Source organism: Ovis aries, chromosome 2 (genome assembly GCF_016772045.2).
Source record: "Ovis aries strain OAR_USU_Benz2616 breed Rambouillet chromosome 2, ARS-UI_Ramb_v3.0, whole genome shotgun sequence".
Classification (NCBI taxonomy): domain Eukaryota; kingdom Metazoa; phylum Chordata; class Mammalia; order Artiodactyla; family Bovidae; genus Ovis; species Ovis aries.
The window spans coordinates 81,635,229-81,650,762 of NC_056055.1; the positions used below are offsets into that span (position 1 = coordinate 81,635,229).

The following is a 15,534-nucleotide window of genomic DNA, read 5'->3' on the forward strand; positions in this document are numbered from 1 at the left end:
CAAAATTATCTAAGCCTGGCTTCAACAATATGTGAACCACGAACTTCAGATGTTCAAGCTGGACTTAGAAAGGCAAAGAAACCAGAAATCAAATTGCCAATATCTGCTGGATCATCAAAAAAGTGAGTTTCAGAAAAATATCTACATCTGTTTTACTGACTGTGCCAAATCCTTGACTGTGTGGATCACAACAAACTGTGGAAAATTCTGAAAGAAATGGGAACACCAGACCACCTGACCTGCCTCCTGAGAAATCTGTATGCAGGTCAAAAAGCAACAGTTAGAACTGGACATGGAACAACAGACTGGTTCCAAATAGGAAAAGGAGTACATCAAGGCTGTATATTGTCACCCTGCTTATTTAACTTATATGCAGATACATTATCTGAAATGTCGGGCTGGATGAATCACAAGCTGGAATCAAGATTGCTGATGACCTCAGATATGCAGATGACACCACCCTTATGGCAGAAAGTGAAGAAGAATTAAATAGGCTTTTAATGAAGGTAAAAGAGGAGAGTGAAAAAGTTGGCTTAAAGCTCAACATTCAGAAAACTAAGATCATGGCATCTGGTGCCATCACTTCATGAAAAATAGATGGGGAAATAATGGAAATAGTGACAGACTTTATTCCTTTGGGCTCCAAAATCACTGCAGATGGTGACTGCAGCCATGGAATCAGAAGATGCTTTCTCTTTGGAAGAAAAGCTATGACCAACCTAGATAGCATATTCAAAAGCAGAGACATTACATTGCCAACAAATGTCTGTCTAGTCAAAGCTATGGTTTTTTCAGTAGTCATGTATGGATGTGAGAGCTGGACTATAAAGAAAGCTGAGTGCTGAAGAATTGATGCTCTTGAACTGTGGTTTTGGAGAAGACTCCTGAGAGTCCCTTGGACTGCAAGGAGATCCAACCAGTTTATCCTAAAGGAAATCTGTCCTGAATATTCATTCATTGGAAGGACTGATTCTGAAGCTGAAACTCCAATACTTTGATCCCCTGACGTGAAGGACTGACTCATCTAAAAAGACCCTGATTTTTGGAAAGATTGAAGGCAGGAGGAGAAGGAGACAAGCATGAGATGGTTGGATGGCATCACCGACTGGATGGACTGAGTTTGAGCAAGCTCCAGGATTTGGTGATGTACAGGGAAGCTTGGCGTGCTGTAGTCCATGGGGTCACAAAGAGTCGGACACGACCAAGCGATTGAACTGAACTACTTCTGTTTCTATAGACAACCTGAAGCAGCTTACATAAACATTTTTAATAAAATGGGAACATTTATGCTGAAAGCAAGATAAAGAAAACTATGCAAGAGAAGAATCAAGCCAAATGGAATGTTAAAAACATACACATGTGGGTTAAAGAATAAAACCTATACAATTATTAAAAGTGGTGCTGGAAAGACTGGACAGCTACGTGTGAAAGAATGAGAACATTTTCTAACATCATGCACAAAAATAAACTCAAAATGCATTAGAGACTTAAATGTAAGGTCAGAAACTATAAAGCTCTTAAGAGGAAAATAGGCAGTGCACACTTTGACATAAATCACTGCAAGATCCTCTTTGACCCACCTCCTAGAGTACTGGAAACAGAGAGAAAAATAAACAAATGGGACCTAATTAAACTTAAAAGCTTTTGTACAGCAAATGAAACTATTAATGATATAAAAAGACAAACCTCAGAATGGGAGGAAAAATTGCAAGCGAGACAACTGACAAAGGATTAATGCCAAAATACACAAGCAGCTCATACAGTTCAATAATAGAAAAACAAAAACAGTCCAATCACACACTGGGCAGAAGACCTAAAGAAGACATCTTCTTTTCCAAAGAAGATATATAAGAAGATGACCAATAAATACATAAAAAGATGATCAACATAGCTCATTATTAGAGAAAAGAAAATCAAAACTACAGTGAGGTATCAACTCACACCAATCAGAATTGCCATTATTAAAAAACAAAACAAAAACAAAAGAAACCACAAGCAAAAATGCTGGAGAATATGTGGAGAAAACGAACCCTCTTGCACTGTCGGTGGACATGTAAATTGGTACAGCCACTATGGAGAACAGTATGGAGAGTCCTTAAGAAACCAGGAATAAAACTACCAGATAAAAACCCAGCAATAAAACCCAACAATCACACTACTGGGTTTATACCCTGAGAAAACCACAATTCAAAAAGACACATGTACCCCAATGTTCAGTGCAGCACTGTTTACAACAGCTAGGACATGGAAGCAATCTAGATATCCACTGACAGATGAATGGATAAAGCAATTGCACTGTACCACACACACACACACACACACACAGGAATATTACTTCATCACAAAAAGGAACAGATTTGAGTCAGTTGTAGTGAGGGGGATGAACCTGGAGTCTGTTATACACAGTGATATAAGTCAGGAAAACAAATAGCATATATTAACACATATATATGGGATCTAGAAAAGTAGTACTGATGAAGTTATTCAGAGGAAAGAAATAAAGATGCAAACACAGAGAACAGACTTGTGGACACAGAAGGTAAGGAGAGGCTAGGAGAAATTGAGAAAGTAGCACTGCCATATTTACACTATTCTGCATAAAACAGATAGCTAACAGGAAGTTGCTACATGACACAGGGAGCCCCGGCTGGCACTCTGTGATGACCTGGAGGGGTGGAATTGGTGGGGGGAGGCTCAAGATGGAGGAGACACATATATAGTTATGACTGATTCACACTGATGTATGGCAGAGACCACCACAACACTGTAAAGCAATTTTCTTCCAAAATAACGCAAACTGAATTTTAAAAGGATTTAAGCATCTTGCTGGCCAATGCATAAATGGACACAGCGGCACACCAAATCTCAAAGAAACAGATTTTGTTTTTTTTCTAGCACTTATGAAAGGCTCAAGTGAAACTCCCAGTAAGTACAGTATTAAGATCACTTTTGAGAAGAAAGAAACTCAGGCATAAACAACTATTTACCAACAATAAAAGTTATAAATGTAATGTCTGAGTCTTAAAATCTGTTTACAAAGCAATATACATAGTGGATATTTATAGGAGCAAATTCATAGACAGTATATTAAAAAGTAGAGACATCACTTTGCCAAAAAAGGTTCTTATAGTCAAAGCTATGGTTTTTCCAGTAGTCATGTACGGATGTGAGAATTGGACCATAAGGGAGGCTGAGTGTTAAAGAACTGATGCTTTCGAACTGCGGTGCTAGAGAAGACTCTTGAGAGTCCCTTGGACAACAAGCAGATCAAGCCAGTCAATCCTAAAGGAAATCAACCCTGAATATTCACTGGAAGGACTGATGCTGAAGCTGAAGTTCCAATACTTTGGCCATTAGATGTGAAGAGCCTACTCATCTGAATAGACCCTGACAATGGGAAAGACTGAGGGCAGGAGGTGAATGTTTTGCCCAGAGTCCGAGTCCCCAAAACTGAGAGAACAAGACGTCCATGGCAATGCAAAAGCATGAAGGGGTTTTATTTCTAGCTCGAGCCAGGGCCCCCCGCCACATCCAATGCAGTGGAGTGGAGCAAGAGCCCTGAGCCCAGATTTACAGCAGTATTTATAAGTTTAGAACAAAGACAGGGAGTTGGCAAGGGTTGATTGGCTGCAGGGGTTTCCTGGTATTTACTGATTGTCCAGTTATCATCCCTCTGATTGGCCAGAGTCATCGTCCCCGGAAGCCCCGGAAGCATGACTCAGGGATTATTTTTGGCCTAGTGCACCTCTCGGAGCCTGTCATGGCTCTGGTGAGGTTGTAACAGTGAAGAGGGCGATAGTGCATAAGATGATTGGATGGTATCACCGACTCAATGGACATGAGTTTGAGCAAATACAGGGAGATACTGAAGGATAGAGAATCCTGGCGTGCTGTAGTTCATGGAGTCACAAAGAGACAGACACGACTTAGTTCCTGAACAAAAACAACATAGGAGCAAATATTCACTAAAAATATTCCTTTGGTTTTAATACTAAGTTGACATTTGTTTAGAAGTTTGAAGTTTTCCTACAGGAAAATTGAAATGATATTTATAAAAAATGCCCACTGAATACTGAATTTATCAGGTAACAGGAAAAATACTTAACATCATCTTAATTAGAAAACAGAAAATAGAAATTAAGTACTTTTCAAATCTCCTCTCTTCCTTGCAGATATCTAATACAGCTACACAGTTTTGATTCCCATGACTGACCCCCACCCCCACATACTTAGCCATTTACAAGGATGAGTTCACAGTACCATTTGCTTTCTTTTGGATAAGTACCTTTTCAACAGGATAGCCAACAACAACTTCATCATCGACAGCCAAGATCTGATCTCCAACTTTCAGCCGTCCATCCTAGATGGAAACATGGAAACTTTTGAGTGATTTTACAGACAGAATTCCCTTCCTCACCAGTTTCTGACTGTAAGAAGGGGGAGGCCTCACCTTGGCTGCTGCCCCATGCTCTGTTAGACTCTTTATGATGACCCCACTGAGTGTATCTTCTTCACTTATGGCAATGCCCAAACCCCCCTGATCCTACAGAAGCAAAAACAGAAACACTTAGGAAATGTGAAACATGAAATTTATCCAAACAGAGAGGTATGTGACTGAAACTTCTGAACATCATCTTCTTACTCAAAGGCTAGAAAAGCAATTAAAGGTATTCTAAAATCCACTCTTTGAAATCCCCTTTTCTTAAGCAAACTTTGAATTACTTTAGTGGGATTAAATTTCTCCTCCATCAAATATTCAAATGTTCTCATTCCTTCCCTAGGTCTAGTATCTCTAGTACTCAGCTGTGTCCGACTCTTTGTGAACCCATGGACTGCAGCACGCCAGCCTTCCTTGTCCATCACCAACTCCCGGACCTTGGTCAAACTCAGGTCCATCAGCTTGGTGATGCCATCCAACCATCTTATCCTCTGTCATCCCTTTCTCCTCCTGCCTTCAATCTTTCCCAAAGTCAGGGTCTTTTCTTTTCAGCACGTATACCAAGTAACATATCTCTAGTCACTTTATCAACAGATTCAGAAAATAAAAACGTATTCAACAACTTAATGAATGTACGTTTGAGAATTCAGTTCTGTGTAACTGATTAAGTGACTCAAAACCAAAGCACACTCCTGCCTCCTTTTTCTGGCTTAGACGTAACCACTAATACCGGTCCTTGCACGCCTGTTCCTACCCCTTATCCTTCAGCAGACAGGCTGCCCTGACACACACTCTGTGCTTTCCGGGGCTGAAAAGCCAGACTGGTTACTTCAAAGACTCGGGTTTTGATTTGATACAGAACGAAAATGCTCTCAACTCATGAGTCCAAAGACTTACCCTGAAAACCTGCCAAGGCTAGAAGAGCTACACCTACTTTGGCTATATTTTCCATACTTTCTTTTATCAAAACCAGGTGTTCCATAATGCTGGCTTTTACCTCTTAACATTTATATGAATAAAATTTACCATAGGGTAGTGAATATTTTCATTCTGGTTAGAGCAACTTCCCTCATTAGAGTTTCCATCCAGGGAGACAGAAAGCAAGAGACAAAGGAGCTTACATGAGAGCCTCCCTTGCCCCTGGACTTTCAGGATCCTGGCATCGAGGTAAAGCTTCATCATCACTTTAAAGATCACGAACACTGCTGCTTTGCTGACAGAGACGACTAATGCCTGATGACACTCCAGACTGTCACTGCTCATCCTCCCCCCCACCACTCTTTTCGTGTGCATAACACAGAGACAATTACACAGGTTTACAGTAAGCAGAACTCAGCTATCATATACTTGCCGGCTAGATTTGGAAATCTGGATATGTTACTTAACATCTCTAAATCTCTATTTTCTTATCTCCAAAAAGCCTGAATAATAATAGTTGCCAACTAAAAGCTTGCTGTGAGGATCAAGTGTAGTAAAGAAAAGGCTTCAAAGCCTGATACTCTATACAAAAGTGTTGTTATCATACTAAGTTTCTTCTACCTGTAATTCTACAGAATATAATCAAATTGACTTCACATAAAGTGTCAAAAATTGCCAGAATTTTGAAACCCCAAACCTTGATTTAGTGGTCAAAGAATCAAGCATGATGAACAGGAAGTTGAACGTGTTATCACACTGAAAAAATTCCAAGCTCAAAGCCAAGTAAATAACTGAGCTACCCTCTATTTCGGATATTGCACACAATATTCTTTCCTAGTACCATAAAGAAATATTTCACTTGTATTAATATAAGTAATACTCTGTAATCTACCATGACTATAGGTACTCAATTCTGATGTTTCATTCTATTATAGTGTATTTACTTAACTGAGGACAGAAAAGTATTTTACTAAGTACAGAGGGCATTTGCTGGCTGTTTACCTATAGACATTCAAAGATTTGCATTAAAATATCCTGTCCCCTCTCCCCTGCTGTCTCAAAGGACTCTCTGTGACATGGCAACAGAATGAGGGATGCTGGAATGGACATGTATGGACTTTTTGACAGAAAAAAGCTTTAATGACTTCTGTTCTTTTCCCTTTACCCACAACACAAACTGCCATGACAACTTTTCTTAAATGTATATAAGATCAGAGCAATCCATTTTTGTACAGGGTTATTTATTTTAAAAAAATAAACCAAGAAGAATCAGTATTTTTTTCCACTAAGTGCTTAACAAACTCTGACCACATATCAGGCATTATGCCTACCAGTTTATAAACAACTCATTTAACCTTTATAATTACAATATCAAAGGTAAGGCTATCATCTCCAATTTACAGGTAAGAAAAATGGAGGCAAAGCAGGTTCACAAAATGTGTTAAGTCTGTAACTGATGAAATAGGATTCAACCCAGTCAGACGGCCTTTGGTGCCCTGCCTTGGAGCTGAGGAATCTTGGAGGAAAGCACTCCTTTCTGCTGTAGGATTACACATAAAATTCCTCTGTCCCCCCATTCCACCTCCTCCCTTCCTCTCCTCTTCCCTGAGCATGTCACTGCTCTGTTTAGTCTGTTCATCCACTGTCCACCTGCATCCCAGCATGAACCTTCAGTACCTAAAGCATTACAGGATTCTGTTCAACAAACCACCTCTTTAAAGTGGTCACTTGAATCCAAGGTTCAGATCTTTGCGAAAGCAAATACCTCAACGATGCCTATCAGTGAGACTTCTAGGCATTTGGGCTTTCGGTCTGACAAAGGACAAAGCCTATAACTTGTTTAATTTTTTATTTCGTCCATAGCAAGTCCTTGTAAATAAACCAAACATGAGATCACTAAATGTCATACCTTGGGATAATAATAAAGGCAGGAGAAGCTGGGAACCTGCTCAAGTATCAATTAGCACAATGGTTATCAAACGTTAGTGCACACTGGCATCATGGAGAAGGCTTATTAAAACATCAGCTGAGGGCACACCCCAGAGTTGCTCCTTCGGGAGATCAGGGTGGGCCAAGCACCTGCAGTTCTAACAAGCTCTCAGGTGATGCTGATGCTGCCTGTCTGTGGAGACTAGTTTTGGGAACCAGTGAATCAGGACCCCAGTGTCAAGGTCCTCACATCATTTCAGTCCAATTCTAAGCAGATTTACCTTAGGAAGTTCTAGATGTTGCACGTTTGTCAATGAACTGAGGTCAACAACTGCATCAGAAGTAATAACACTCGGTTCAGCCTGGCAGAGGGAAAAAAGCGACAAAAGAGGCAAATGTTATGTAGTTTTGCTTGACTAAATAGTTGTTTATTGTTGTTGTCTAGTCACTAAGTTGTGTCCGACTTTTTGCGACCCCATGGACTGCAGCCCACTAGGCTCCTATGTCCATGGGATTTTGTAGGTAAGGATACTGGAGTGGGCTGCCATTTCCTAACCTGGGGGATCTTCTTGATCCAGGGACTGAACCCATGTCCCCTGCATTGGCAGGTAGATTATTTACTGCTGAACCACCAGGGAAGCCTCAAAGGGTACACTTAATTAACATTATTTCATATGCTATATTCCATCATTACAATTTTAATACTTAATGACATTTATGAACATTATATCTTAAAGATATGAATGAGGTGTGATTAGCCAGCAATTATTTTGGAGCACAGAAACATAACATGCTTCACAAGACTGAATGGATTTACTCTATAATGATGCCTAATAGTAACCCAGCTCCGAACAGCGCAAGCACTGACATACAGAATGCCAGCAGAGGCACCACTCACTATGTTTTGCTGTGCTGGACATCAAGTGGATGTAGGAGCTATTAAATGTTTTACCTGAAAGTTATTAAAATCCATTTTCTTGATGGACATTTTTGGTACAACTCATATGAAAATAAAATTTTCTCCTTTACAATCTTCAAAAAGCACTTGATTCACTCAGTTCCCCATTATGATCAGTGAGTCAGTTCACCAGCATGAGACAATGATTTGTGCATCTTGCGTACAGAAAAGCCTAACGTTTATATATTAATTCAGGGAAGAGTTTGCACCCCACAGCAGTGCTCTTGCCTGGGAAATCCCACGGACGGAGGAGCCTGGTGGGCTGTAGTCCATGGGGTCGCTAGGAGTCGACACAACTGAGCAACTTCACTTTCGTTTTTCACTTTCATGCATTGGAGAGGAAAATGGCAACCCACTCCAGTGTTCTTGCCTGGAGAATCCCAGGGACGGGGGAGCCTGGTGGGCTGCCTTCTATGGGGTCACACAGAGTCAGACACGACTGAAGTGACTTAGCAGCAGCAGCAGGGAAGAGTGTTTCCAATTCTACACCTTTTCCACTGATAGTATCATACTTCCTCTAATTTTAAGTTTTCATTCTCTATCTCCTTTTACTCACTCTAAACAAAGTAAACACAAAACTTTCACCAAAACTCTCTTAAATTTGTGTCATCCTCTGGCCATTGCCTTTTCTTTCCTAAATTTCTTATCCACCATTTGCTTTATCAAAATCACCAATAATCTTCTAGTTGGCAAATACAATGAACCCTCTTTATTCACCTTCTCACTTGAGTTCCCCGCAGTATTCAAGGCTGTGCTACATATACACCCTTTCTCAATGGGGCCCTCCTCAGCTGCTGTGCGACCCACCCACCTGGTTCTTTTTTTTGGACCTGTCAATTCTCCTTACAACTGACATCACACAATTCTGACCTCGGCTCTCATCTTTTCTAAACGTCCTCCACAGACAGAGCCTGGGCCCCCTGGCTCCCAAGCTGGCATCTATGGGGACTCATCTCTAAACTTCAGACCAGATGTCCCCGTGAACACTTCTACCAGGCTTTCCCACAGACACCTCATTCTTAAGCTGCCTCAGAGAGAAAGTTCTCTATTTTTAAATAAATACCTGCTTCTCTTTTTTACTTTTTCTATTCTGATAAAAGTTAACCATCTATTAAATCACTAAATCAGACATCTGGAAGCCTGGTACATCTCGTCTGTTTCATTCTGTTTCCTATGCATCCTCAGCCCTCAATGGTACCTGGTGTAAGTGAATCTATCTGTTGGATGAATACACTCTCAATCAGTCATTTTTCCTCACTGAATATATTTAGTTAGGGATGAAGTGATATCTATTTGGGTTCTAAAGACCTGACACAACCATTTCTTCTCTCTCTCTCTTTTATTTTTGGAGATCAGTTCAGGTCCTCCATATCTATCCCATGAATTATTTTAATTCTCTTACTCTCTTCAACTTAACTTCTCTGTCCTGAAACCTGCGATTTTTCTCTGTACCATTTCCAGAGTTCTTAAAAATAATCTTCATTCTCTGAGTCTGCAAAGATATAACCTAAAAGACAAGGTCTGCATGGTGATCTTCATGATCCAACCCTACCTGTTCCCTGCCTCCCACTGTTCAGCAGGGCTCTGCAGTTATCAATTCTCTGCATTTTCCAGAGCCTCCAGCCCATCCCTCAATCCATGTCCTCTGCTAGCAATGTTTATGGCCCCCAAGACATCTACTTTGAATGTACACCTCATGTGCGACCTCCCCTATGTTCGCATTCTCTCCCCAGAGGTAACACTGTCAACTGCTGTTCTACCTTCATTATTCCCTTGACAGGCTCTACTACTAGGCTTCATGCAAGCAGTGCTTATTTACATGAGTGTTCCATAAACTAAGCTATAAACATATTGGGGATCAAGAGGATCAAGAAATTTACTTCTCTCGTATATCCCTGAAAGGGCTCTATAACTGTCAGCTAAATTAATAAGTGAGGCATAAACTAAAGCTTCCCAGAGAAACAAATATAAGCTACAAACCTCCTTATTTTGAAGATTCTCCGAGGTAGCCGGCAAGGGTTCCACTGTATGCCCAGGACATACAGCCATCTGACTCACTGCATCTTTATTTCTAAAGGAAAAAAGCACTAACCTGTAATTTGACCATTCATACTATTTTCATTCTTTAGCTTGAAGACTCAGATTATTAGACAAAATTCTGTAGCCACAAAGACTTGGAACTATAACACTTACACTATCATATATGTTTCATTTTTATTCAAAAGAATCAGAATTGAACAGCTAAGGAAAAATATTTATAAACAAGGAAAAGACAATGCTCACCTGATAAAAATTATTTTTACTTTAGAAGGGGCACATTTGATGATTGATGAAGCATTCTGATGACTTCTTCCATATAAAATTTGACCATTGATCTATGAGAAATAAATATCACTAATTGAGCCCAGAATTTTAATTTCACAAATTTTTATCTTCTTTCTAATGAAAATGACTTCGCTGGTGGTGCAGTAGTAAAGAATATGCCTGCCAATGTTTGATCTTCTGGGTTGGGAAGATTCCCCCGAGAAGGAAATGCCAACCCATTCCAGTATTCTTGCCTGAACAATCTCATGGACAGAGGAGCCCGGTAGGCTACAGTCCAAGGGCTCACAAGAGTGAGATAGGACTTGGCAACTAAACAACAACAATCTAATGAAAAGCATATTTTTTTTTCTTCCTTTAAAATAGTACATACATTTTCTTTCCCAGAACATGAACCTGACTTTGATGCTGAGTTAAGAAAAAGCTCATGTTGAAAACTAACATTAAAATTCCATGCACGTAGTCTGATCTCCATGGACTAACGAGGCATCACTTAGACTGACTACAGGAGAGTATCCAGGCAGGCAGCAAGCTTCTAGAGTACTCTGTACAAGCAAGGGCTCTGCAGAGGCATCTGTGATCAGCACAGATCATCCTGGGAAGGCCTGACTATCACAGTTCACAGTTAATATCAGAACTCAAGGCCTGGGGGTAGGCCACTGGGAGAAGCAGTGCTGGTATATTCAGGCTTCAGGCAGTGGAAGGTGCTTAGGCAGCACACTGCCTAGTGGAAACTGCCAGTCATCCTGTCAGTTAGCCCCTGCTGACTGAGCCTTCCCAGCGAAGAGGGAAACACAGGAGGAATGGGAAAGTGCGCTAAAGCAGTGTAAAGACACGTGGATCCCAGCCTATAGGAGGCAAGGACGAAAAATGAAGCAAACACAATTCTAAACACTATAAAAGTAGAGTCCGCAAGTTTATTTTGCTTGGTGGGCTGAATTACTGTTAATGTTTTTTAGCCTTAAATTCAACCCCACAACAATCCACCCCCATCAAGTCTACCATGAGGGATTCAACTTCTAGAAGGTCCAGGGATCAGTCTCATTACAGGGGCATGACTGGTCATTTGGTTTTTCAAAAGCTCCTAATAAAAATGCAGCACACACAAAACACTGTTTTTGAAGTGTGATCTTTACTACTGTCTTGGGGCAAAAATTTTTTCTGGTGCTACACAGTCACAACCTTTAATGGAAGTTAATGGGAGCATGGGTGGTACTTAGTAGAGATTTGGTCTCAAGCCAAATTTGCTGCAAAGCATCTTTGTTATTAGGTGAGTGATAGTTTTCTCAGTCGCCATATGAGACCCAGGTGGGTTTTCTGGAAACTGATGGCTCCGTCACACCAATTCAGCGGGAGTAAATGCAGCGTTTGCCATAAGAACTTACCTCTAGAAGCTCATCTGCAATCTGCAGTTGACCATCTTTCCCAGCTGCTCCGTTTGGATCAATCCCCACTATAAAAACACTCATCCTTGATCGGTCTTTGTTCCCAGCAAGACTCAGACCCAAACCACTACGACCTTTCTCTAGTTCGATCATGTGGAGCTCGCCTGTGAGGGTTCCGTAACGTTCTCTGATATTTTCTGCATACAACAAGAACAAAAAATCCACAGGGAGTAAGAGATAATTCACAGCCAAATGCTTTACTCTGGACGGTTATTGAGAATGGCATTATAAGGCCATGACTGTACCAAAATATAATTCTTAGCGGTTAAGGAAAGCTAAACACACTGGCCTCCTGGGTGTCAAGACTGGTTTCCTAGAGCACCCAAATTTTGAGTAGCTTTTCTCCCCCTACGATGCAGAGAATACGGTGTCTGACTAATCAGTTCACCTGAGGTGAGCAGATCCAAAAAAGTAATCCATGTGATCATGTGAATAAGCTCTCCAAAGACTGTGATTAAAACAGAAAGTTACTTTATCATTTGCAGAGAACAGAATATCCAGAGGATTTTTCTTCCCTGGTCAGGGGAAACTTTTCTCCCACAGCAACACAGGCACTGCACATTGCATCATGCTGGGTGGTGCTTGGGACACAGATCCAGATTAGATGGAATGGGTTTTCCTATTGCACAGAGCCATCCAACCAAGACACATGGACATACTTGTTCTCATTAAATGAGACCTTTCATATTTCCCATCTCCCATGTTCAAAAGGTAGAGTTTATTCTGTAATCTGGTAGGTGTCCCAGGCCCAGATGAACAACCAGCCAGTGGCTAACACCATCAGGCATGTGAAGGGAGCTAATAACCTGCTTTCTTGAGCCATTAAGTTTTGGAGTGTTTGGGAATACGATAATAGGTAACTGAAACATTCCATTTCATGTTTTCCTCAGAGTACATTCTGGCCAGTTTGATGGATTAGCAAAATATTCTAATTTCATTAGAAATAAGACTAAGAAAACTGCAAACTTTACAAATCATCCCTTAGAAAATCTTACTAAAGGGTTAATGTCATGCATTCTGTATTAATTCTTAATTGCATCAATTTCATAAACTGCCATTTCCTGATTCCTTCCAGAATCTAGCAGTACAAATTTTATACTTTGTACTTCCCCAAAGCACATACCACAGTATTCTTAAGGAAAACAATTACACTTTTTTAAATGAAACTTTTTAAAGCACTGACACAGAACTTTGGTCTAATCTCTGTAAAATGGCTTATTTCGTTAGGAAACAGAGACACTCCCATGATTCTATCAATAATTGCCTTCAAATGATTCCTGTGTGTCAGGCATTGTGCTCAGACATTATCTAATTAACCCTTAGCAACCTGAGGCAGAAAGTGCATTTTAAAAGAGGAATAACCACCATGCTGCAACTTAGAGGTCATTAAACAACTTGCCAAATGCCCCAAGTTTTTCATCTCAACACTTACACTATGTTACCGTGTTAGTACAGAAATACTTAAATTCCAGGTTGTTTAAATAGCAACAACAAATACATTTTATAATGAGGAATCTGAGGCCTAAAAGGGGTGATGCTCTGTTGGAGACCATGAGAGGGCGGTCCAGGACATCTGCTGAGAGTGCCTTGACCACCTCAACTTGCAGAAAAATGCAAAGCGGGCTTGAACGGGGTTGCAGATTTACAAAACAGAAGAATGTGATTTCATGCCTCAGGAATGTGTGTTATACTCAAGTACAACAAACATTAGTTTTTTTCCTACACAAAACTGCATTATGTGTAACTGAAGATGAAATGTATTTACCCATCTGGGGCATAAGCCTTGAGAGAACCAGAGCTATGAACAATTTGATACCTCTTACAAGTCAATGCATTTGAAACAGACAACTTACTCCAGCTGTAACCAAACTCATCCTCTTCATCCACATCTTCTGAGGTTTCATTTGCAGATGACAGAGCGTGATCCCCACTCATTTCTGCCAACACTGGAGGCAGGGGTGGAGGCGAGTGGCCCAGAGGAGGCTTTTCTGGCTCCGATTCTGACTGACTGGGCACCTGTGGGGACAAGAAGAATGCAGTGGGTATGTGCAGTCTAAGGAAGGAAAACTCAAGGGAAAGAAGACTGCAACATCAAAAACCAAACTACCAGCTTTAAAATATCTAACATATTAAATAATGGGAAAATACACATATATAAAAATGGCAGACAGGATTCAGGTAAAGCTTAAATACACTAAACAAATCAGTATGTTCAGAGCACGATCCATTAAACGATTACATGCTATTTTAAGGTGAAGAATTACTCAATTTGCAGGCTTAAATAACTGAAGATAGAAAAGTTGTACAAATTTCATGTTTTAGGGAAAAAAAATCTCATTCAAAATTCATCTAGACAAGATTGTGGAAGTCTAAAAAAGTCTTCCAAGAAATTGGAAACAAACTAACAATGTTAATCATGTAATCGAACAAAGCAGTTCAAAGCTTGTTAGAGAAATTATATATAAATATTTTTATTGCTACTTGAATCCTCTCTCCACATGACTCAACAAATTCATGAAATAAGCACTGCACATGCAGGATCCTCTACCAGGGTGACTGCTTGTTAGCAAAGAGCACACAGATTCAGATCTGAGGGGCTGGTTTTAAGGGACAAAACCACCATCCGCTTGCCAAGGTAGCCCTAAACATAAATGGAAAAACAGGGTTGAATACTTCATAAAAAGCCAAAGCTTGGTTGGTATGTTTGCTGTCATTTAAGTTTACGAGTCTTAATTTTTTTTTTTTAAAGGGATTTGATATCATCGGGTTCTTTCCTTTTCTTAACTGAAACATAGTGGGTCAGGTTTCATATTATAGATTCTCAAGCAGATTAGGGCTAGAAACATCTTTATGTCACTGAGTCCATTTTATTCATTTACAGATTAAAGGCCAAGGCCATGAGAAGCAAAAGATTTTGTTCAGAATAACCTAGTGAAACTAGACTTCTCTTTGCTTAATTTCTAACCTAACTCAATGCACTTTCCACTGTATCATGTTTTCTCCTCCAGTTTCTACAGTAAGCCACAGAGTGCCTAAATCAAGGGTCACAGACACCCAGCTAAAGTTCTAACCCGTTGTCAGGCTGTCCCTAATGCCCTGAGCCTACATTTATCCTTCTTTGTCTATTTTACTGTTTTTTTTTCCCTATACAAAAGTCCCTCTGATATGTCTCATTTTATTCTACATGTGTATATCTGGAAAAAAATGTGATTAAAAGTACTTCTTACAGAATACACTAAATGAAAGGAATGTACAAATGTTTAGAAATTATTCAATGGTGTTAAGAGTCAAAATACATCTAAAAATAAAACCACAGGATGCTGAATATGATCTTTCTTTGATGATGCAGACACTACTTCAGGACTCTAAGCTGCCCCAAAAATGGTCTGGGTAAACATGAATTACTATTTTTCTGGCAAAGCACAGGAGAACTGATTGACAGCCACTAATGGATGGGCAACAGATTTTCAAGTCACAGAATCTGCTGTATTTAAAATGCTTGGTTTACATATCATTGGTCAAAC

The 15,534-nt window shown here is 40.1% G+C and overlaps 1 protein-coding gene across 30 annotated transcripts in view; it reads right to left on the reverse strand.

Moving 5' to 3' along the window:
- MPDZ (multiple PDZ domain crumbs cell polarity complex component) overlaps positions 1 to 15,534 on the reverse strand; it is a 668,265-nt gene that overhangs the window by 24,823 nt on the left and 627,908 nt on the right. For all 30 annotated transcript variants that reach the window (XM_060409464.1, XM_060409468.1, XM_060409467.1 and 27 more), the window contains 7 exons: positions 13,864 to 14,026; positions 11,951 to 12,147; positions 10,527 to 10,618; positions 10,224 to 10,314; positions 7,567 to 7,647; positions 4,451 to 4,543; positions 4,286 to 4,360 (listed from right to left, as the gene is read on the reverse strand). In XM_060409464.1, the coding sequence (XP_060265447.1) occupies positions 4,286 to 4,360; positions 4,451 to 4,543; positions 7,567 to 7,647; positions 10,224 to 10,314; positions 10,527 to 10,618; positions 11,951 to 12,147; positions 13,864 to 14,026 (792 nt within the window). The remainder of the gene's footprint in view (positions 1 to 4,285; positions 4,361 to 4,450; positions 4,544 to 7,566; positions 7,648 to 10,223; positions 10,315 to 10,526; positions 10,619 to 11,950; positions 12,148 to 13,863; positions 14,027 to 15,534) is intronic.